The 24,041-nt window shown below is 35.3% G+C and overlaps 1 protein-coding gene across 10 annotated transcripts in view; it reads left to right on the top strand.

The window, feature by feature from the left end:
- Window positions 1-24,041, top strand: part of OSBPL8 (oxysterol binding protein like 8) — a 145,995-nt gene that overhangs the window by 115,798 nt on the left and 6,156 nt on the right. For all 10 annotated transcript variants that reach the window (XM_072724426.1, XM_072724419.1, XM_072724425.1 and 7 more), the window contains 13 exons: window positions 293-530; window positions 1,144-1,328; window positions 4,378-4,459; window positions 4,764-4,862; window positions 7,026-7,122; window positions 9,609-9,707; window positions 12,222-12,319; window positions 13,956-14,045; window positions 15,803-15,939; window positions 17,419-17,604; window positions 17,931-18,018; window positions 21,825-21,930; window positions 23,862-23,964. In XM_072724426.1, coding sequence (XP_072580527.1) covers window positions 293-530; window positions 1,144-1,328; window positions 4,378-4,459; window positions 4,764-4,862; window positions 7,026-7,122; window positions 9,609-9,707; window positions 12,222-12,319; window positions 13,956-14,045; window positions 15,803-15,939; window positions 17,419-17,604; window positions 17,931-18,018; window positions 21,825-21,930; window positions 23,862-23,964 — 1,608 coding nt within the window. The remainder of the gene's footprint in view (window positions 1-292; window positions 531-1,143; window positions 1,329-4,377; window positions 4,460-4,763; window positions 4,863-7,025; window positions 7,123-9,608; window positions 9,708-12,221; window positions 12,320-13,955; window positions 14,046-15,802; window positions 15,940-17,418; window positions 17,605-17,930; window positions 18,019-21,824; window positions 21,931-23,861; window positions 23,965-24,041) is intronic.

Raw genomic sequence — 24,041 nt, 5'->3', positions numbered from 1 at the left:
CTTAAAATCTCAATAAATGTCACATATAATTCTGATTTATAAATTGTATATATATTTTTTAATTTTTATTTATTTATGATAGTCACAGAGAGAGAGAGAGAGAGGCAGAGACACAGGCAGAGGGAGAACCAGGCTCCATGCACCAGTAGCCCGACGTGGAACTCGATCCCGGGTCTCCAGGATCGTGCCCTGGGTCAAAGGCAGGCGCCAAACTGCTGCGCCACCCAGGGATCCCTAAATTGTATATTTTTAATCTCCTTTATTCTTCCTCCTAATATTTCCTTCCCTCAAGGTTAAATGATAGTGAAATTGAACGACAGCATTTTAAGGACCAAGATATGTATTCTGATAAATCCGATAAAGAAAATGATCAAGAGCATGATGAGTCTGATAATGAGGTGATGGGGAAAAGTGAAGAAAGTGACACAGATACATCAGAAAGGCAAGATGACTCTTACATTGAACCTGAGCCCATTGAGCCTTTAAAAGAGACTACCTACACTGAACAGAGCCATGAAGAACTAGGAGAGGTAAAATCTGTGATTTTCAGACATTTTGATTTTCTAATTCTTGGGAATTTCCAAATGAAATTGAAGACATTTCTTTGACATATCGCTTATTTTCCTGGAAGAGAATATTTTTATGATACCTATTTTATTTTGAAAATCACATACATATGAAAACATATCAGAATTTATAAACAATTAAATACGTATACTCACACAAGTACCAATATAGTCTATTAAATTTAAAGTTTACATTTTCTTCAGGTTTGTTTTTGAAATAAGATAGTACTACTTGATTTCATTGCCAGGTACAATGTCAAGTGCAAGGACACATGAGGTTATAACTTTCTTGTTATTGCTAGCGCATAGAAGTAAATATAGTATAAATAGTAGCATGTGATGTTTTTGTAACGAATTCTTTGTGACTATCCTTCACTTTGATGTCTCTTAACAGCTATTCTTTTTGCCTAAATTTTGCGCCTATAGACTTACTACCTTATAAGTTATTTCCACGCATACTGAGAATGCTTGAGATGGTTCTGTAGCTTATTAAGATTTCAACATCAGCTGTCTTATCTACGTATCTAATATGTCTGAAATAAATATGATATTTCAGTTTTTTTGTTAATTCCTAAAGGCAGGTGAGGCTTCTCAAACAGAAACTGTCTCTGAAGAAAATAAAAGCCTCATCTGGACATTGCTGAAACAGGTCCGTCCTGGCATGGACTTGTCCAGGGTGGTTCTGCCTACATTTATTTTGGAACCTCGTTCTTTCCTGGATAAACTTTCAGATTACTACTATCATGCAGATTTCTTATCTGAGTAAGTAGATTCTCATTTTTTTTTTAAATGAAAAACACTTCATGGTTTTAAGAGATTTTTCAGAGGGCTAATTACAGTGGTTATGCCTTACCAAAGTCAGGTTGTAAGGAGATATCACTCTTCACTCTCTTCGTCGTTTCTACAGTTGACCTCAATAAGAAGAATACTTAATACTTTGCTACAATATTTCCATTTGTGAAGTTGAGTTGAGAAATCACAAGCTTGAGGAAGACAGGAGTCTACCCCTTACGGACAGTACTGCTTGCTCAGGCTTCCTGACCCATTTACTGACCTAACATAGGGAGAGGTGGTTAGCATTCCTTGTCCCCTGCTCCAGGTCCACTAAGCTCTTGTTCAGGTCCCATCCTGGGGCTTGTGCTTTTGTTTATACGTATCCTCTCTGTATGCTCATGACACATGTGCAGCTTACCACAACTGGTATGCCCTGCCAATTGCTGGCACGTGGTATGGATCCTTACTTTCATCTTTAGTTTTCTTTCTGCCAGCAGATCCTGGGTATAATTCTGAGGAAGAGAGACATCAATATCTGTATTTAATTTAGTAATTACATTATTAGTCTGTTAGTTGCAGTAATGAACATTGCCCCCAAAAAGCATAATCTGAATCAAAAGATAATTAAGAAGCCGGGAGATTTTTTTGCCAATTAAGGCACACCCAAAGTGTTGCTTCTCCTAAAATAAAAAGGGCCCTTAGAAATTTAATGAAATGATCAGCAGCCTAATAGAAAAGGGAGAGGAGGAAATGACCAGATGGTTCAAAAATGAATAGAAACAGTCCTTAAACATGTAAATCTCACTCATAATAAGAAAACTATAGATTCAAATTATGAGCTATTATTTTTAATCCATCTTAGTGACCAAAATCCAAAAGTTTTATAACCCCAGTTCTGCTTTACATCTTATTATAGTTCTTTTATCTGTCTAGAAATTTATTTCTCGCAGTATATGAAGCAGGTTCCTATGAATCACAATAAGACCTGAAGAGATTCCTATTTTCCCAAATTATTCTGGCTACACACACTGTTGCCTAGAATTTGTGAGGCAACAGGCACTTGTACACTTCTGTTTTTGCATGATACAAACTAGCACTGTGCTTTTGAAGGGAACCTGGCAGTATTTACCAGAATTATAGATGCGTTCAGCCCTTTGATAAAGTAATCTTGCTTCTGGGAATAACTACTACAGATATACCTCTACATATTCAAAATGACATATATGCAATGTTGCAGCAAGGCTTGTAATAGGCTTGTAAAAGATCAAATAACTCAGGTATTCAGCCACAGTTGACCAGTGGTTAAATAATTATGATACATTTACACATAAGGAAGAAGTCTATAACCTGATTTGGAGGCATCTTCAGGATTATGTGTGGGTGAAAAAAGCAAGGTACAAAAAAATGGGTGTGATTTGCTGCCTTTTCTTTCCTTTCATTTTTTTTTAAAGATTTTATTTATTCATGAGAGACACATAGAGAGAGGTAGAGACATAGGCAGAGGGAGAAGCAGGCTCCCTGCAGGGAACTTGATGCAGGACTCGATCCCAGGATCCCGGGATCATGTCCCGAGCCAAAGGTAGAGACCCTCAACCACTGAGCCATCCAGGCATCCCTGCCTTTTCTTTCTTAAAAAGTGCTCTGGCTGCATAATTTTATTTGTTTTTTTATGCTTAAAACTATTTAAATAAACATAAAAAAAAGGTGCCTATATGGAGAGATGGGACAATACCAAGACATGTACTTCATATTGCTTTGAGTTTTGAACTATATGTATATGCAAAATATGAAATAAAATTGCATAGTAAGAGAATTTAAACTGAGGTAGGAAGAGTGCAATCAGTTGTTACTCCCAATAAGGGCAAGTTTTTCACTTGGCACAGTTGTCAGTAAGCCTAAGCCTGGTCTCTTCCATTTTACACTTCTTTTTCAGAAATCACTAGGGGTGCCTGGGTGGCTGTCAGTTTTAAGCATCTGACTCTTGATTTCAGCTCAGGTCATGATCTTAGGGTTGTGAGATTGGAACCAGCTTTAGGCTGGGCGTGAAGACTGCTTAGTTCTTTCTCTCTTCCTTTCTCTGCCCTCTGCCCCACGCACACATGCACATTCTCTCTCTCTCTCTCTCTCTCTCTCTCTCAGGAAAAAATCACTACACTGAACTTTCAGACCTGCTTGAAGGAAATAATAGTTAAATTGTAATATACATGAAGTTGTAATATATATTTGAAAACTTGGTGGTATTCACTTCTGACATACACAATGTTTTGCAGTGTTACAGCAACAGCAAAAGGGCAAGGGAGTAGCCGAGTCATGGCTTCTAAAAATTTCTTGTTTAAAATGAAAATTGTTCTTTGATTATCTACTACATTGATAGAATTTATTCACTCTGGAAAATCAGTTGTTAGCACGTAGGATTGAAGGCTAAGAATAGGTTAAATCCTTTTTGATTGAGGGAGCATTTTGCGTGGGAGAGGTTAATATCAGCCTGTGGTCCTCCATTCATGTAGGATAGCACTCACCAGTTACTGTTGATCTCCTCTAATTAGCATCAGTGGCTGAAAATAGACTGAATAAAGTAGACATGATTCTTCTCTGACAATAGGGAACCGAAGACCTCTAATGAAATTGTTAATGCTGCTTGACATCATTCATTGCAAATGCTAGGCGGCATGCAGTACTTGAATCTCAAAATATGGGTTTTTTTTTTCCCCAAATCATAATTTCTCATAGAACTCTTAGCAACACTTAGGGCTCTACAGAACCCCGTTTGAAAACCTTAGTTTGGAGAGTTTCCAAACACTACTTGAGCAAAGACCTGGGCAGTATATCAAACAATAGGAAAAATGGGGAGAAAAGCAACCAGATTATGAAAAGTTATTCTTACAGTCTGATTTACATGGTTGTTTTTGCCGTCTCTCTTAAATATGACTTAGGTTTTCCAGCCATATCTCGTACTCAGTTGTTTATTTGTTAAATACGAGGGAGAATTTGTGATATATTTTGTGAAAGTTTTATGCTTACCATTTTGTTTTTTTAGGGCTGCTCTTGAAGAAAATCCTTATTTCCGTTTGAGAAAAGTAGTAAAATGGTATTTGTCAGGATTCTATAAAAAGCCAAAGGTAATGTTTATATTTTACTTTCTTTAAACTTATATGAGTTCTTTATTTTTTGTATTATCTTTCATTTATTTATTAATAAGCATTGATAAGCATTGACAAGGCCTCTTTGAGTTACCAAAATTGTAAACTATTTAATCATTTAGACCTATATTGGGATTGAAATAATTTCATTTTATTTCATGTATCTACTGTGAAATTTTATAAGGATAGTTCCCAGATGACACCGTTAAACCTAATTTGACTGGTTTAAACTATTTTGAATCTTCCAGATTTGTATTTTGAAACTTGTATGTTTTTTTACCAGGGACTGAAGAAACCTTACAATCCTATACTTGGTGAGACTTTCCGTTGTTTGTGGATTCATCCCAGAACAAACAGCAAAACTTTTTATATTGCTGAACAGGTATTAGAAGTGCATGTTACAGAAACAAAACTGGTTTGGAAGTTATTGGAATATTTTAATAAAAAAATATTAACTCTGTAAACTCACTGTTAATTAACCTTTCTTATTAATGAACATTTCATAAGCATTAAACCTTTTACTACTAAATACTACTAAATATCGTACTTATAAATATTACTATTAGTTCATGGAATCCTATGACCAAAATAAATCTTTATTTTTCCTGAATCTCCCCCCACCACCCCAGTTTTGTTTCCTTTATGACCAAAAATGTCCAGTGATCTCCTAGTTCCTAAATCAGATTTACACTCATTTGTCTGGCATTCAAGGTCTTCCATATCTTTCTAAATTAATCTCAAATTAGATATCTTTCTGAACCTTCTGTAGTAATCAGACCTGTGCATTCATAATTAGTTAACCTGATATTGCACTTTTTTGCCTCTTTATTTTAAAATTTAATTCTCCCATCCCAGTATTTCTTCTCAGGTATTCTCCATCTAAACCAACCCTGACTTGCTCCTCTTTCATGATCCAAGTGACTACATCTCCCAGTGATTTTTCCCTTCTCAGATTTCAGTATTATTTTTTGTGACTATCCATTAAGCTGTTATTTTAACACATTATTTAGCTTTTTTTTTTAATTACTTTTTATTGGTGTTCAATTTACCAACATACAGAAAAACACCCAGTGCTCATCCCGTCAAGTGTCCGCCTTAGTGCCCGTCACCCATTCCCCTCCAACACCCGCCCTCCTCCCCTTCCACCACCCCTAGCTCGTTTCCCAGAGTTAGGAGTCTTTATGTTCTGTCTCCCTTCCTGATATTTCCCAACATTTCTTTTCCCTTCCTTTATATTCCCTTTCACTATTATTTATATTCCCCAAATGAATGAGAACATACACTGTTTGTCCTTCTCCGATTGACTTATTTCACTCAGCATAATACCCTCCAGCATTATTTAGCTTTTTACAAAATATTTATTTCCTAATTGAATTCCTAGGGAATGTCCTCCCTATAAACCTCTCATTTTGTTTTACACATGGTTGGCAGTCAAAAATATTTCTTAGTTTTAATCTTTGATTAGGTTAGACTTATATACATTTATATTCATGATTCTCAATCTTTTCTCCTCATCCCCCTTTCCCCTTGGTCCTGAGGAATATGACATTTTTTCCTCAATAAAAATCACTTATCACCATAACAATTCTCATTGGAGTGTAAGAAGGATGAAGAAACTATGTTTCATTTGAAAAACCTTCCTCTACCCTAGAGATTTAGATATGCCTCTTAAGTGAAGATCACTCAGCTGTGTATTAATTTTTTAAAAATTATTGGTTGTACCACATTGCATTTTAGCTCACTATAATTCCTCACTGAATTGAGAAGCTTGAAAAGAATTTGATTTTAGTTTTAACTCATTTCAAAAAACCTAAGGTATTTATATATTGAAAATATTATATTACTTAAGTAATATTTGTCAAAGCTTTTGTTTCCTATCACCTATTCAGTAATCCATATGAAGAATAGCCACTGTTTTAGTTATCCATTGCTATATAATTGCTATATCCACTGCCAAAACTTAATGGCTTAAAACAACAAACATTTATTAGTTCCTACAATGAAGTTTAGGAATCTGAGAACTGCTTAGCTGGATGGTCCTGGCTCAGGATCTTTCATGAGAGTGCAGTCAAGATGTCGGGCATCTTTGCAATCATCTGAAGACTTACCTGGGCTGGTAGATTTCACTTCCAAGTTTATCACATGGCTTTTGACAAGAGCACTCAGTTCTTTCCACATTGCTTCTCTATAAGGTTATTCACAACATGCAAGCTGGCTTCTCAGACCTAATGATCTGAGAGAGAGAGACATCAAAATGGATAGTGCATTATAACTTAATTTCAGAAGTGACATGCTGTTACTTTTATACAAACTAACTTTGAAACAGTGTAAAAGGAGCACCTCTCATGCCTAATGACATGAATACCATGAGGTGGTTTCCTTGGGAGATATCTTGGAGGCTGTTTACTATAATCAATGTTTAATTTTACCACTTACCAAACATTACTACTTCTTATTAGAGTATACTTTTAAGACGTGAAATTTTGGTAATAGCACAATAATATGTTTGTTATTATATTTTACATTTTTTTCTTGTGTTCAATAGGTGTCCCATCATCCACCAATATCTGCCTTTTATGTTAGTAATCGAAAGGATGGATTTTGCCTTAGTGGGAGTATCCTGGCTAAGTCCAAGTTCTATGGTAAGTTTCTCCTTTTTTCAATCTGCACCCTTTTCTGGAAGGTAGTATTCTCTGGTGAGGTTTTCTATAGACAATTCTTGGGCTGTTTTTAGTAAGGAATTTATGTATCATTTTAAGTATCATCCTCACTTGGATAATGGCTTTTCCTTTTTGTGTTTCTTTGCCCATTCGTAAATCTAATTCATAAATATGACCCATTTTGTGAAAGTATTCATCACGTATGTGTAAATTCATGGGAAACACCACTTATCCAAAAGACAGAATGATTGACCACTTTAGCTAGCTACTTTAGCTCATAATGTGTTTATTTTACCTTTAGTTCCACTGAGGTCTTTTGTTCCATCTTATTATACCTGAGGGCTTGATCATTCTATTTAGTCTTTAAATAGAGAAAGAATGCAGTTAAAATCCTTGGTCTAGGGTTAGTCAATAATGATATTTAATCTTGGACCAAATAACATACAAATAAAAACTTTTGTTAGTACAAGGGAAAAGAGAGAAATATGGTTATGGTAGGAAACTATAATCTAAAAACTATGACAATTCAAATGGCCAAAGCTATATACCAGGAGAAGTATTTAACCTTAAATACTTTTTTTTTTTTAAGATTTTATTTATTTGTCAGAGAGAGAGAGAGCACAAGCAGAGGGAGCAACAGGCAGAGGGAGAAGCAAGCTCCCCACTAAGAAGAGTCCTGTGCAGGGCTGGGATCATGACCTAAGCCAAAAATAGACCCTTAACCAACTGAGCCACCCAGACATCCCTTTTATTTGTTTTTTCTTAATTAACTTTTAAATGGAGAAAAATCAGTTATTTAAATTTTAAACCTGAGAGAAAAACATAATTATAATAAAATTAGAAAAATATAAGAACAGAAACCAAGGGTCTGGTTACCTGATAGAGTGGAGAACCATAGATAAGTCTGTAACAGGGAAATCTAAAAATAGCTTTTTTTTTTTTTTTTAAGATTTTATTTATTTATTCATGAGACACAGAGAAAGAAAGAGAGAGGCAGAGACACAGACACAGAGGGAGAAGCAGGCTCCATGCAGGGAGCACCGACATGGGATTCAGATCAGGAACAAGGCAAAAATGTTCACTCACTATTTTGTACAAAATTGTATTAGAAGTCACAGCCAATGCAACAGACAAGTTAAAGAAAAAGCATACAGATTAGAAAGGAGAAAGTTAAAAACCATATACAGGGGCACCTGGGTGGCTCAGTGGTTGAGCATCTGCCTTCGGCCCAGGGTCCCAGGATCGAGTCCCGCATCAGGTTTTCCACATGGAGCCTGATTCTCCCTCTGCCTCTGCCTCTGCCTCTCTCTCTGTCTCTTGTGAAAAGATGAATAAAATCTTTAAAAAAAAAAAAAACATATACATACCTGATCTATACAGATAATTCTTAAGAACATATAAAAACTACTAGAACTAATAAATGAATTTAGTAAGGTTGCTGGATACAAGGTCAAAATACAAAAAGTCCATTGTATTTCTATACAGAATGAAATTTAAAAAACACCTCCACTTATAATATGTGGAAAAAAATATTTAGGAATAAAGTGAAAGATGTGTAAGACTTAGACACTGAAAAACTACAATGCATTGCTGAGGAAAATTAAAGAAGATTCATGTAAATAGATATACTATGTTCATATATTAGATTTTTTAAATTGTTACAATGGCATGAAGTGTTGATACAACAGCATGGATGAATGTGAAAAACACTTTGCTAAGTGAAAGAAGTCAAACACAAACTATTTATTCTGTGATGCCATCTGTACAAATAGAACTACCATGATAGAAACCAGACCAGTGGTTTCCTGGGGCTGGAGGAAAGGATTGACTGCCAAGAAGCAAGGGGGAGCTTTTTGGGGTAACACAAAGTTCTGCATCTTCATTGTGGTGGTGATGATGATGGTTACAGGACTGTATACAGTTGCCAAGATTGTCAATATACATACTTAAAGTGGTTCACTTACAGTAGGTAAATTATGCCTCAATAAAACGTGATGAGAGGAAAGAATTCTCATGGGAGAAAAGCTAGAAGAAAATACATTGGAATTTTATCATCAATTGCATTTTGATAGGTTATGCTTATGTTTTTTTCTAAATTATCTATAGTATTTCATCAATTTTAAGTACTAAAAGTAACTGTGTAACTTATAGATAAGAAATAATGTTTTTATTCAAACATAGATATGTTATTAAGCCATACCATAAAACAGTGTTTTACTGCATGTTCTACATGATTAAGATTTTTAAGAGCCTCATGTAAAATAACATAACAAGCACATAACTGTACCTTTTAAAAGTACTCATTTTGTAAGGCTAGGAATATGGGTCACATAGTTTTGGATATAACAGATACACACATTGAGATTGAGACATTTTTAAGATGTATGGTAGGTATCTTAAGTATATTTTGTTTATTTTGAATTGGTTGCATTAGTTTTGTGAAATGTAATAAATGATATTTATTCTAGGAAACTCATTGTCTGCAATATTAGAAGGAGAAGCACGATTAACTTTCTTGAATAGAGGTGAAGATTATGTCATGACAATGCCATATGCTCATTGTAAAGGTAAGTATTTTCCATACTTGAGTTAGATATTCTGTAAGCCTTTTTAAGTAAATGTATATGGCTGTAATTTCTTGTGTTTTGTGATTGATAGAGTCAACCTTTTGTTTGAAAGTTCCTTGGTTTATAGATATATTTAAGATTATTGCTGTCATCTACTGAATGTTTCTGTGGCAAATTAATTCACTCACAACGGACTTTTTATGACACATACTTCAGCTGGAAGAGGCTATTTATAATAATGGAATTTCATTTAGCTAATATGCAGGATTTAAAATTGGTGAAACTGCCATTATTTCAAAATCCTTAAAAGTGATTTTCAATTTTTTTTGTACCACCACCCTTTTTAAGACGTTAATTCACTGCTTTTCACTATACTAAGTCCTTTAAAAATTTTTTCTTAATACTCGGCAATTTCTTAAAAACCAACGTTATACTTTTTCCCCATTATTGAGGATACAGATAAAGATACTGTCATTTATAACAGACCAGGGACCCAACCATTCTATGTACCTTACATTTATAAACTCATTAATCATTTCAGCAGACCTGTAAAGTAGGTGGAGTGTCTGTTTCTGTTTTATGAATATGGAAAATGAGGCACACAGATGTTAATTGGCCTGAGATATCAGACCGAGGATGTTGCAGAGTAAAGATCTCTATGACCTGCACTATTATGTCTGTGCTTCAATATTCAGTTTGTTCATTATCTGTATACTCCTTTCCAACCCATCTTTTAAAAATAACTTTTTGGGGTAATTATCCTCTTTTAGGAACTGATTCATGAAAGCATGGAAATTATTTAATGTGGCCTCATTTCACAGATGTAGAAACTGAGAAAGTTAAGAATCTTCTCTACGGCCAAACCAGTGAGAACTCTGAAACTAAACTCCCATCCAGTGTAACATGGGACCTACCTTGTTTGAAGTACAAGAGTAGGGGCACCTGGGTGGCTCGTGGTTGAGCATCTACTTTTGGCTCAGGGCATGATCCCAGCCGAGGTCCTGGGATTGTGTCCCGCCTCAGGCTCCCAGGCTCCCTAGGAGCCTGCTTCTTCCTCTGCCTTATGTTCCTGCCTCTTTCTGTGTGTCTCATGAATAAATAAAGTCTTTTAAAAAAATAATAAAAGTACAAGAGTAGCCACCTTGTGGCTTCAGGCTAGATTATTCTTAGAGCTTCATGTGTGGTTCTTAAAATAGGCATGAAGTGAAATATCTGAAATCATGAACTAAATTGATAAGAAACATATTTTAACATATTTACATCATTTAGAATAAAGAAAATGATATTTTATGTAGATACCTAATGCCAGTATTCTCTAGCATGAAAAAAAAAAGAAATTATAATAGCTCTTGTGAATGAGCATAGGAAATAATGATTGTTTTCTACCCTTGTGTATTTCCTAAGATGTGTTCCTCAAATTCTTAATCTTACAAATTGTTTTACACCTTCCATAGCCACATAAGTATGAGATACACTGCATAGTCTGGTCCCCACTTGGAAGTTAACATTGTGCTTTTGTATATTAAAGGCTGCCTTAACAGTTTAGTCCAAGAACACATCACACATGTACATGCACACACACACACTTGCACACACACACACACACACACACACAAACTTTAACAAAGGTAAATGAATTTTCTCAACTTTAAGTCACAGAACCTCTTGAGGGTTTTTTTTTTTTTAACATGTTTGTCTTACTTATACAGTTGATTCTCATGATGAGCAGTAGTTATGTTCCATAGTCACCACAAACACATTTTAATGAATACTAAACCATTGCTCCTAGGGGAAACACAAGATTAGTTTCCTATGAGTCACCTTTTCATCAACCAATCAATATATAACCTTGTTTCTATTTAAAAACACCTTACTGTATATCATTGATACAGTAACATTGAACTGACAGCCAACAGCACTATCTAATGCCTGAACCAAGCTTTAACACACATTTTCTCCATAAGGTACATTATAGCCTTCTGTGCTTAGGAATGCTAGGCAGCCCTTTAGCACTACAGTTGAGGTCATTTTAACTATAAAATAGCAACAAAAATCACCAAACTGTGAAAAATGTGGCACTTACATATACTGCAAAAAAGGCACTTGTTTACCAAGTGAGGGATGACATCAGGAGGACATGTTACCTTGTTCAGCCTCAATTGGCAAGTTGCACATGGGAAAACTCAGATTTTTCACTCTTTGCATGTCCATGGAAGACTACAAAGATGCTGTGGATGTTTATTTGAGGATTGCTAACATGTTTTAGTAAGAATGTGAATTCACAGATAATTTGATCTACAAATGGAATGGAATCTGCAAATAATTGTATCCTCTGTTACCTACTTAAGTCCTACAGAAACAACTTTGTCTGTTTCAGATTTTTATTGGGTGGGGACAGAATACACTTGAATTATTGGTCTCTCCTAGAAGGAGAGTAGATTGAAAAGTTCTGCTTGTTATTAGCTAGTATCTCTCTTCAACCTTTTGTCAAAATTGTTTTGTTTTTTCCTTTAGGAATTCTTTATGGCACAATGACACTGGAGCTTGGTGGAATAGTCAATATTACATGTCAAAAAACTGGATACAGTGCAATACTTGAATTCAAACTAAAGGTTAGTACAGATAGAAGGTATCACCCAATTTAAAGAGGATCTGTGCTATTAATATTGGACAAAGAGCCCAGTTTAGTTCCTTCATTAAAAAACGAATTTAAGAGCACAGAGTTCATCAGAGGGCAGCCTTGGCAGATCCAAATCAACAGAAAGCCATCATTTTTTGTTTATTGATTTTAATTAATAAAACTATTGGTATTTTATGGAAGATGAGATCTATGAAGTGAATGGATAGAAATTTCTCAGTAAATTAAAGCATTTCTTTACAAAATACCACAAAGTATATATCAGCTAGAGCTAAAGTTGTATACATTAAGAATTGTATTGTTTACTATTTCTGCCTAATAATTTACTCAAACTCACAGCCTTGAAAACAACCTTGCTCTGATCTGTGGTAGTTCTATCAGTTGGGAACTTAGAGCATATTGGGGGTAGTTTATCTCTTCCACATAATGTTTGGGGCCTCAGTTAGGAAGACTTGCAGGTTGTGAGTGGCTCAACAGTTGGAACCAGAGTTATGTGAAGGCTCATCACTTACATGTCTTGTGCTGGGGTTGGGACAACTTAAAGACTAGGACTGCTGATCTGAGCACCTGTACGTATGGCCCTTCCATGTGGCTTGGCTGCCTCTCAGCATAGCCGCTTCAAGATAGACTTCTTATTTGGCAGCTCACAGTTCCAAATGCAAGTGTTTTTGTGAACAAGGTGGAAGCTGCATTGCTATTCATGATTTGGTTGCAGAAAAGTCAAATGACATCACTTCTACCATTTTTGATTAGTTGAAAAGTCCACCTAAATTTAAGAGGAAAGGATGTAGACCCCACTTCTCAATGGGAAGATGGCCATCTTTGGAAAATTTTGTCTGCCTCTAAGTGAAAGGGAAATGTATGACCTTTTCCATGTGGCAGTTATTGGTATAGGACAATACAATATGTCCAGATAATATTTCTATGAACTGTATGATATTTGTTACTAAATTTCTCCTATTTTGATATCCAGCTGATCAACTTTGTTCTGATAAAAAGTATCAGAAGTAGTATTTGGTACAATGCCCTTTTTTCCTTAATCTTAGCAAATTTTTTGATTATGTGGTGATAATGATATCTGAAAATCATGGCTAAAGATGTCTTAAGTAATTTTCCACACCTGTAAGGGTGTCACTGACGAGAGACATCAGTAAGGCAATATATGGAAACTCAGTGTATTCTTTCTAATTTAATTTTTGGAGGATTTTTTGATAAAGTTTTGTTTTACTGTTTTGTTTCAAAGGAAGGACTATTATTCTAATCGGTAAATTAAGTCCCTCAAGTCCACTGAATTTAAGTAGTAGCTTAAATAGACTGCAACATTGATGGACCATGGTTGAGTCAGAAGGGCACACAGGGCATGAGTCATCATTTGTGATCTTTCTCAGTATGTGTATTTGGACATCACACAGTCTGTTTTTACCTTTATTTTCCACAGCAACAGATTCCAATTTTTTTCGTTGAACATTTCTGACTAAAATTTGAGTCAGGATTTCATCCTCTTTGCCTTCAAGAACTATACCATCACTTCTTTCATTCCTTTTTGTCTATATTATATGTAAATAGAAGTTTAAAGCAAAATATTTCTGTAATGTTTTTTCTTTTAAAAGCCATTTCTAGGTAGTAGTGACTGTGTTAATCAAATATCAGGGAAACTTAAATTGGGAAAAGAAGTCCTAGCTACTTTGGAAGGCCATTGGGTAAGTACTTTTGTATTTTCTCTTGACAAGAAGACTGTATTCTGTGAAAAAAAATTAAAATAACATTTTATAAGCTCACTTATTCCACTGCTCAAAGCATCATTCAACATAAGCTTCAGCCTAACCAGTATTATTATAGCATTGATCTATCATCAACAATATTTAGTTTCATGTAATACTTTATCTTTCTAAGACTTTATTTCAATAAAAATACTAACATTAAAAAAAAATACTAACATTTACCACTTATAATGTATTGCACTGTTTAAAAATGTTACTCAGGGGGTCCCTGGATGGCTCAGTGGTTTAGTGCCTGCCTTTGGCCAAGGGCGTGCTCCTGGAGACCTGGGATCGAGTCCCACATCGGGCTCCCTACGTTGAGCCTGCTTCTCCCTCTGCCTGTGTCTCTGCCTCTCTCTCTCTCTCTCTCTCTCTCTCTCTCTCTCTCTGTGTGTGTCTCATGAATAAATAAATAAAATATTTTAAAAATAATAAAATAAATAAGGATGTTACTCGTATTAACTCATTTAATACTTAACTATATGAAATGGGTACTGTTACTGTCTCCATTTTATAGAGGAGAACACTGAGGCACAGAGTTTAATTTGCTCAAAGTGAGGGCAGCCTGGGTGGCTCAGCGGTTTAGCACCGCCGTCAGCCCAGGGCATGATCCTGGAGACCTGGGATCGAGTCCCACGTTGGGCTCCCTATGTGGAGCCTGCTTCTTCCTCTCCCTATGTCTCTGCCTCTCTCTCTCTCTCTCTCTCTCTCTCTCTGTCTCTCTCTCTCTCTCTCTCTCTCTCTCTCTGTCTTTCATGAAAAAATAAATAAAATCTTTTAAAAAAAAATAATTTGCTCAAAGTGATGGGACAAGAATTACAGCCCATGTTCACTGGCTCCAGGGTTGTGTTTCTGTTCAGAGCAGTATACTGCCTCTTACCCAGAAGAATTACATTTCCTTTTGAGGAACATGGAAAGGATACAGTGGCATTTGAGAGCAATGGTGTTGATTTATTTCTCTACTGATACAAATTCACATTTATATAATTTTGTTAAGAGGATCTTAAATGAATAAGAAGGCTATATCACGGTACTGCCTAGATGCATTCTCACTGTGAACACTGCTATTTTCTGCATTATAAAAAGCGAAAATGATGAGAAATGTGATGAGAAAATGAAACTGGATCTGGATCTAGAGACTCAACCAAAAGGCCACATATGCTCTGTAATTTTAAAAATTTATTTCTATCTGAAAATCATTTGGAAAAATATAAAACTATTTTAAAAAATGAAGTTTCTAAGATTGTGGTCAAATTTTTAATGGTAAGAAGGGCTCTTTGAGGTGTGTGTGTGTGTGTATATATATATATATATGTATAGTTGAATAGATAGTCAATAGCATTTCATTGTAGCTCTAGCAAATACTATGCTGTATAATTCAGAAATGGTTGTTGAGCTTTTGCAAGTGATTGTTTGAAATTTATTTTGCAGTAAAACTTGTGAAAGCTCTTGACTTTTTTGTGTGTTTAACCAAATTTTTTAAATGACTAGTATTATGTATTTAATATAATGGTTTTATAAAATGACAAGAGATTTGGGACTTTTAGAAAGGTGCCAGATGTATTTGTTTTAAAAATGTGTTTAACCATGGGATAAAGTATCAGGAAGAAAGTATTATTATTATAATATTATAGTAAATAATCCTCTTTTAAATAATGACAATTCTCTACATTAATTTTTAATTTATTTTAATATAGGATAGTGAAGTTTTTATTAATGACAAAAAAACTGATAATTCAGAGGTTTTCTGGAACCCAACACCAGACATTAAGCAGTGGAGATTAATAAGGCATACTGTAAAATTTGAAGAGCAGGGAGATTTTGAATCCGAGAAGTAAGTATACCACTGTTTGGCTAACTTCATGAATATTGAAGAGTGTTTTTAAATCCCTCAATAGTATAGACACTTTTCTCTGCCACTTTTCAGTCACATTTTAATTCAGCAAAATAATGTAATATTTCTGGGATGTGATGGAACTTTTTTTTTTTTAATCTGTGAATGTCAAAAAACATGCAAATCATACTGGTTTTCTGCAGTTTAAAACTTCCCATTTTTTCCTTATCTGCTCTAGGGCCTATTTAAAAAAAAAAAAAACTTCTGTTTGTATAAAAATCATGGGACTAATTATAATTACTCTTGGTTTTCAAAATATAAGAATCATGTCACAGGATATGCAGGCTTCTTAGAGGACTTACATTAGTTGGGTAGTAGTTAAGACCATAGTTTCTGTTTACTCACGAAATTCTTGCTGGATCTCTTATACTTTGTAACCAAAAATATTGTGTAAGTACTGCCCAGTTCTATTCTTATTATATTTCTTTGTGTTAGAAGGTTTCTGTGTAAAAGACCCTCCATCAGTTACTTTATACACTTTATACAGTTCACTACATGTTCTCATATGCGTATCATTCTTTGTCATGGGGATTCATGTCTGTGTGCTTTTCCTATACATTTAAAATTGAGTTTGTCAAAAATGGAAAAATATGTATGTACCAGTTATAAAAATTGTTTCAGCTGTAACCACGATGCTCTCTATCAAGAGGGAAGCTTTGCCAAGGCAGACAACAATTTCTGAGGTGTGAATATAATTTAACATATTTTAAAGATGAGATGAGTTTTAGGATAAGTAACTTTTAGTTCACCAGCCAAGAATTCAACCCAACTCTATCTGATTCCAAAGTTTGTATTCTTTCAGTCACAACATGCTGTTTTCTCAGGTAAGTGGGATATAGATAGTATATTTTTATTTGTCTTATAAAAGACCAAACTTCAGTAGGGGAAAAGATTTTACCTCAGTCTTTTCTTATTAGATCATTAGTTCTCAACATTGGCTACACATTAAGATCACCTGGAAAACATTTTTAAAAACAATACCTGAGCCCATCTCCAAGATTTTGATTTTAAAAGTTTCTGGTGATTCCTGCATCCAACGGTGAGAAGCATGGCATTACAGTATTGTATCTTTGAGGCCAGTAAATTTTAAACAGTGGTACAAATCATCCAGGGAGCATAAAAATACAGATTGTTGAGCCTTCATTACATTCTTAACTAGTCTCTGGTCAGTACCATTCATTGTCATGTTTAGGAACCCAGGTAATAACTCCCTACTGGCAAGAAAAAAATTGGTCTCCACTGTGATCTCTCAAGGCACCACTTTTTATATCCTCACTCTTTCTAAGCCTGTAAGCATAAGTTTTTGCAAAGCCAAAAACCCACATGGGCACACCATTTTCTATCAAGGGAATTCAAGTCTATTATATGTAAATTTTATTTTCTTTTGCTTTTTTAATGCTGTTTGTATACATCTACTAGACTCTGGCAGCGGGTAACTCGAGCCATAAATGCCAAAGACCAAACAGAAGCTACTCAAGAGAAGTATGTTTTAGAAGAAGCTCAAAGACAAGCTGCCAGAGATCGGAAAACAAAAAGTGAGGAGTGGACATGCAAGTTATTTGAACTTGATCCACTCACAGGAGAATGGCATTACAAGTTTGCAGAGTAAGTATATACTAAGAATATACCAACATAACTTTTTGCCTTTATTTCTATAATTTTTACAGTTGGGTAGTTTTTCATTAAGCCATATATATATAAATTGGTATGAGATTTTAAACTTGATGTTCTATTCATCATAAATTTGACTCCATGAGAGTAGTGTACAAAATAAGCTGAGAATTAGATTAGATATGACAAATATTAATCTTATAACTAGGTTCATAATTGCTAATAAAAATCTAATTATAGAATACATTTTTGGAAAAGTACTTGAGTGTTTTGTTATTAATCACATGGGTTCGTTTGTTTGTTTGTTTTAATTTATGCAGTACTAGACCATGGGACCCACTTAATGATATGATACAGTTCGAAAAAGATGGTGTTATCCAGACCAAAGTGAAACATCGCACTCCAATGGTATGTAATAAAAACATGACAAGATCTGTTAGGCATATAAATATTTTTAAAAGATTAATTTATTTTAAAGATTTTTATTTATTTATTCATGAGAGACACAGAGAGGCAGAGACATAGGCAGAGGGAGAAGCAGGCTCCCTGGTTGAAGCCTGATGCAGGACTTGATTCCAGACTCCAAGATCACTCTGAACCAAAGGCAGATGCCTAACCACTGAGCCACCCAGGTGCCCCTATTTATTTAGTTTTTAGAAAGAGAGAGCTCAGGGATAAGGTACAGAGGAGAGAGAGAGAGAGAGAGAATCTCAAGAAGACTCCACGCTGAGTGTGGTGCCTGACTCAGGCCTTGATCCTACAACCTATGGATCATGACCTGAGCCAAAACCAAGAGTTAGACCCTTAACCCATTGTGCCACCCTGGCGCTCCTGGCATACAATTTTTTTTAAGCCTTTAGTATCTTTTGCTACCAGTGTTTAAAATTTAACTGCAAAATTTAAAATTTGAGGGCACCAAAATCTCAGGATATGCAGCTCCAAGCTCTATCCCTTCAAAGAAACAAAAAAGCAAGCAAAAGGTGTCAGAACCAAATTTGCCAGAACTATGGAAATAGAGGTTTGCAACAACAGAGTGCTAAATCAAGAAGGAGGTGACTTTAAAGCCATAGGAAAGCTTTATAGTATTTTTACTTGCCCTTGTCCCAACTCATCGTTGGTGCTCTAGTAGTTTTTAAGGGTCCCCACAGTCCCAATGTGAACCCTGGTTCCAGAGGGGAGCATAGCAGACCTTATTCACCAATTGTGTATGTCTATTGTGACCTCTGGGAGTGGGGGCTGGGGGGTGGGGTGGCTATCTAAAGGATTCTTGCAGGGCAAGCATCTCTGTTTTCGCTCTTATAGCTCAACCAGAAAGGCTGCAAGGCATTGCTTGGAAGTCCTGTGAACCATACAGCCTTCACATTCCTGGGGCAAAAGATTACCATTGAAACAATACAGTAGACTATGTAAGGCCTGAAACAAAAGCTGGGGAGAGATTCTTTGGGAAACTAGGGAATCAGAGATTTTAGAAAACCATGGAAATGTCCAACGCAAAATGCTTATGCTCAGAAAAGACCTGTGCAAGCCTGGCTTAGTATTGAAAGAGGGCTGCTACAGAGCCAGTCTAATAAGACTGGGAGAGTGTTTTTTGTTCTTGTCTTTTGTTTTTGTTTAGCTACTGGTATTCAAGGAAGCTTCTGTCAGAATGCTCGCTGAACGCAAGCTAAGAAACAGATTTCAGTAACCATGAACAAGACGTACATGGTTTTTGTAAAAACAATTTAGGGACTTCACTGAACAAATGGAGTACTATGGATTTCATCAGTCCAGAAGACCACAAGCCCAGGGGAAGGTGGAGAATCTAATATCCTGAATTACTTCATTATAACAATCAGATGTCCAGTTTTCCATAAAGAATTACAAGGCATAAAAATAAGCTTGAAAGCATGACCCAGTAAAAGGAACAAAGTAGACAGAAACCATCCCTGATGAAATCCAGACACCAGACTTAGCAAACAGAGTTTTTAGAACAGTTGTCTCAGATGTGCCCACAGAGTTAAACAGGAACAAAGAACCAAAGGAAACCAAGAAAAAGATACATAAACAAAATTAGAATATCAATAAAGAGAAATTATACCAAGAAACCAAACAAATTCTGGAGCTCAAAAATAGAATAACTAAAGTCAAAAAGATGTTACTAGGGACTGAAGGGAAGAGCGAATGGGAAGTCATTGCTTACAGTCTCTCTCCCAAAAATGTTTCACAAGTAGCTGTGACATTTGGACAATATTGTGAATCTACTTAATACAACTTGATTGTACACTTAAAAATGGCTAAGATGGCAACATTTTATATATATATATCTGTACACACACATGTTATCCCTATTTAGAAATTGTAGAACATTTTAGGAGCACCTGGGTGGCTCAGTCATTTAAGCATCTGACTCTTGATTTCAACTCAGGTCATGATAAGATTGAGCCCCATGAATATAAAAAAATAGTGTAAGGGAATAAAGGGGAAAGGAAAGAAAATGAGTGGGAAATATCAGAGAGGGAGACAGAACATGAGAAACACAACTCTGGGGAACGAACAAGGGCTGGTGGAAGGGGAGGTGGGCGGGGGGACGGGGTGACTGGGTGACGGGCACTGAGGGGGGCACTTGATGAGTTGAGCACTGGGTGTTATGCTATATGTTGGCAAATCGAACTCCAATAAAACAATATAAAAAAAAAATTGAGCCCCGTGTCTGGGTCCGCACTGGGCATGGAACCTGCTTAAGATTGCTAACTCACTGGCTCTCATTTTCTCTGTCTCTCTTTCCCTCTCCCCAAATCTCCTTCTCTCCCTCTCTAAAAAAAAAAAAAAAAGTAAAACATTTAAAATTTTTGTTTCTTCCTTTAACAGTACTAACATGATAGAGACACATATGGCATCTGTATTTTCTCTTAAAAGTAGAGTTTACGGAGAGGTAGATTGTCATTTTAAATACTTCTCACCAGTCTTCATCAGTCTCCAATTTGAGCCTATTCTGAGAATGTGGATTTGGATTCTAAAGTTACAATGTTCAATCTCTATCACTTGAAGTAGGAGGGCATTGTGTAGACCGAATCTAGAACCTACCAGCTCATTGTTTATAGAAATTATAAATAAAAATAAAATAAAATTATAGAAATTTTAATTACAGTCTTTTGAATAAGATTTTGCAAAAGAGGAAGTTATTGGTGGATAATTCCTATTTAGAAAAATAAGCAGAGGGCAGCCCCAGTGGCTCAGTGGTTTAGCGCCACCTTCAGCCCAGGGTGTGATCCTGGAGACCTGGGATCAAGTCCCATGTCGGGCTCCCTGCATGGAGCCTGCTTCTCCCTCTGCCTGTGTCGCTGCCTCTCTCTCTCTCTCTGTGTTTCTCATAAATAAATAATAATAATAAAATCTTTTTTAAAAAAGAAAAATAAACAAGTATGAATAGAATCTAAGAGTTATGATGACTGTTTCCCTGTTTTTCTCAGCATATAATTTACCTTACCCTTTAGATTCCAGTGTCTTCTCTTGAATTCGAGTTTTTAACCTTAGGATTGACCTCCAAAATTGCAAGCCTATTAATAGAGTAGAATCTAAAGTACATTATTCTAAGACAAACTTTATACTACTTGATCATTTGATACACTTCTGAATCTTGTGCATGCATTCAAATGTTTGTATAGATTTAAATCCTGCTCTGCAAAATAGCACTTCCGTTTCTTATAAGATGCTTTCTACATTTTCCAGATATTATTAAAACTAAGTAAAGATTTTATGGGAAACCCAACATCGTTCAATGGGAATGCTTCTAATGTTGAGAACAAGATAGATATGATTGAAAGAAAGCACTGTTACTTGACATTGAACTAGAGATACTGACTGGTGCAGTGAGAAATGTGAGGGGAATGGGTCTATATTCATATTTGTGTGTACATGAAAATGTCTCTTGAAGGATATACAAAGTAATAGTAATATCTATTTTGTGGCAGAGAAACTGAGTTGATAGAGCTCAGGAGTGAAGAGAAACTCTTCATTGCATGCTTTTAAAAATATTTTTGTGCCAAATTAATGTTTCCTATTACAATTTAATAATTTGAGCGTATCACATAGTTTGTTAAGTTTTAATTAGACTATTTCATCTTTGTTTTTATTTCAATGTGCTGTATCCATGAACAGATAGTTTTGACAGTCATACAGCATTGTTCTTTAATTACAAAATTCACTGCAAATTCACATAGTATGGCTTTTTTCAGGTTAGTGTCCCCAAAATGAAACATAAGCCAACCAGGCAACAGAAGAAAGTGGCAAAAGGCTATTCTTCCCCAGAACCTGATATCCAGGACTCATCTGGAAGTGAAGGTAAAAATATTTACTGCATGCTATTCACTATAAGCATCTAAACTTTTAAAAAGATGTTATGGTATTATGTTTAATATAGGAAAAGTGTTTTTCATATTAACTCAAGAAGATGATGGGAGAGTTTGGGTAGGGATAGAGATGGTATGCAAAAAAAGTTATTTTAGTTTATAGATAAGTTTCAAGACCAGGCCACAAAGGAAAGGCAAGAGAAAATATGCAAATCAAGAAACACTTTGTAGTACTAGCTCTTATGTCTCATTAGCCTCTGAAAAATTATTGACAGTTTCCTAACTCCATGCAGGATGCATTTTTTGAGTTTTGAACTTAGGTCCATGCTTCAAAAATTTTTTTTTCTTTTTTAGAATAAGTTCTCATAGTGTTTAGAAATCACAGACAAGTAAAAATACAACTATCAAAATTACGGACTGAATTAACTAGTATGCCATTCTTGTTCAAGTCAGATAATGTGTAAAATGTCTTGAATTACACTGAGATAGAATCAAGAAAGAATTAAGGTAAAGTCTGAGAAAATTGTTTTTAAAGCCATAGTTCTCTGCTAAGCTCGTACTAAGCTGAGGAGCTAATTTTTACAGAGATAACGCAAGAGGTGAATAAATGATAAATGCCACGAAATGAGTAGACACCAAATAATAGTTTAAAGGAGACACAGCTGAATTCAGTTTGAGAAAGGTTCTTAGAGGAACCTTGATGAATAATCAGGATTTATAATGGATTACAGAAATCTAGGCTTGAGGGATTTGGGTGGTGGGCAAGATACTGGTGTAAAAGAGGAATAAAATCAATAAAAGTTTAAAAGTAGGAGTCACCACGATACCAGTGTGCTTCAGAGGGGAGTATTGGTTATACTGTTTTGTTCCCATTTTACAGAAAAGGAAATTGAGACACAGGCTAGCTAGCCTGCTCCAAGTCACATATCCCATGAGGCTGTATGTATATATATAATATATACAGATATTTTAGTTCCTTAATGCACTCTTACCCACTCCACTGTTCACCTGTAATTTACCAGCTGACATTCATTGGGTACTTAACTTGTGTCAAGCAAGATGTTTAACACAATGTACTACAATCATGTGAAGTCTGAGTAGTGTTATTATAATTCCTATTTTACAAATGACAAAGCTGAGACCTGGAGAGAGGTTAATATATGAACAGAAACAAAAAGGAAGGAATGGCTATGAGAGATTTGAAGGGGAAAAAAATACGATGTACTGGTTGACAGTAAAAATTTATAGAAAAGGTTGCAAAACCAACCAAAAATATTTAAATTTTAGGTGACTAGGGAAAGATAACATTATCAATGAAACATGAAAGGGGGACTCAAAAAGCTGACTCCCTCAGATGTAGGCAAATAGACAAGAGATAGAAGAGTAATGCAAAAAGAAAAAAAAAAAAAAAAGAGAGAGAGAGTAATGCCTTCCCCCAAATTAATATATGTTTTTAATAAATTATTTTTGTCGGGACACCTGGATGGCTCAGCGGTTGAGCGCCTGCCTTTGGCCCAGGGTGTGATCCTGGAGTCCCAGGATCAAGCCCCACATCCAGCTCCCTGCATGGAGCCTGCTTCTCTCTGTGCCTGTGTCTCTGCCTCTCTCTCTCTCTCTATCATGAATAAATAAATAAAATCTTTTAAAAAAAAGTATTTTTGTCTATTTTGATGAGTTTTAAAAAACTGATACCATCCAAAATTTAACTAATTTGTGGTTACTTTAAATATATCTGTAATGTTCTAATTTGGAAGTGATATGATTGAAATTTTAAAAATACAGAGTATTAGTATTACATTACTCTAAGCCATAAAAGTAATGCCTAGGAAGATTTTTATTACACAAGAATCATTAAGCTGAAATGTAAATTGTTTATAATTATGTTCTCTATTTTTACCAACTTCATTCCAAATGTCTTTTCAGCTCAATCAGTGAAACCAAATACAAGAAGAAAGAAAGGGATAGAATTGGGAGACATTCAAAATTCCATTGAATCTATAAAACAAACACAGGAAGAAATTAAAAGGTAATATACATGGACAGTGGCTGTTCATTTAAGTGTAGAGAGATCGTTAAGAATCCTGTTAGGTAGGAAATTGTATG

Source organism: Vulpes vulpes, chromosome 10 (genome assembly GCF_048418805.1).
Source record: "Vulpes vulpes isolate BD-2025 chromosome 10, VulVul3, whole genome shotgun sequence".
Taxonomy (NCBI): domain Eukaryota; kingdom Metazoa; phylum Chordata; class Mammalia; order Carnivora; family Canidae; genus Vulpes; species Vulpes vulpes.
This window is presented reverse-complemented; position numbering and strand designations above follow the sequence as displayed.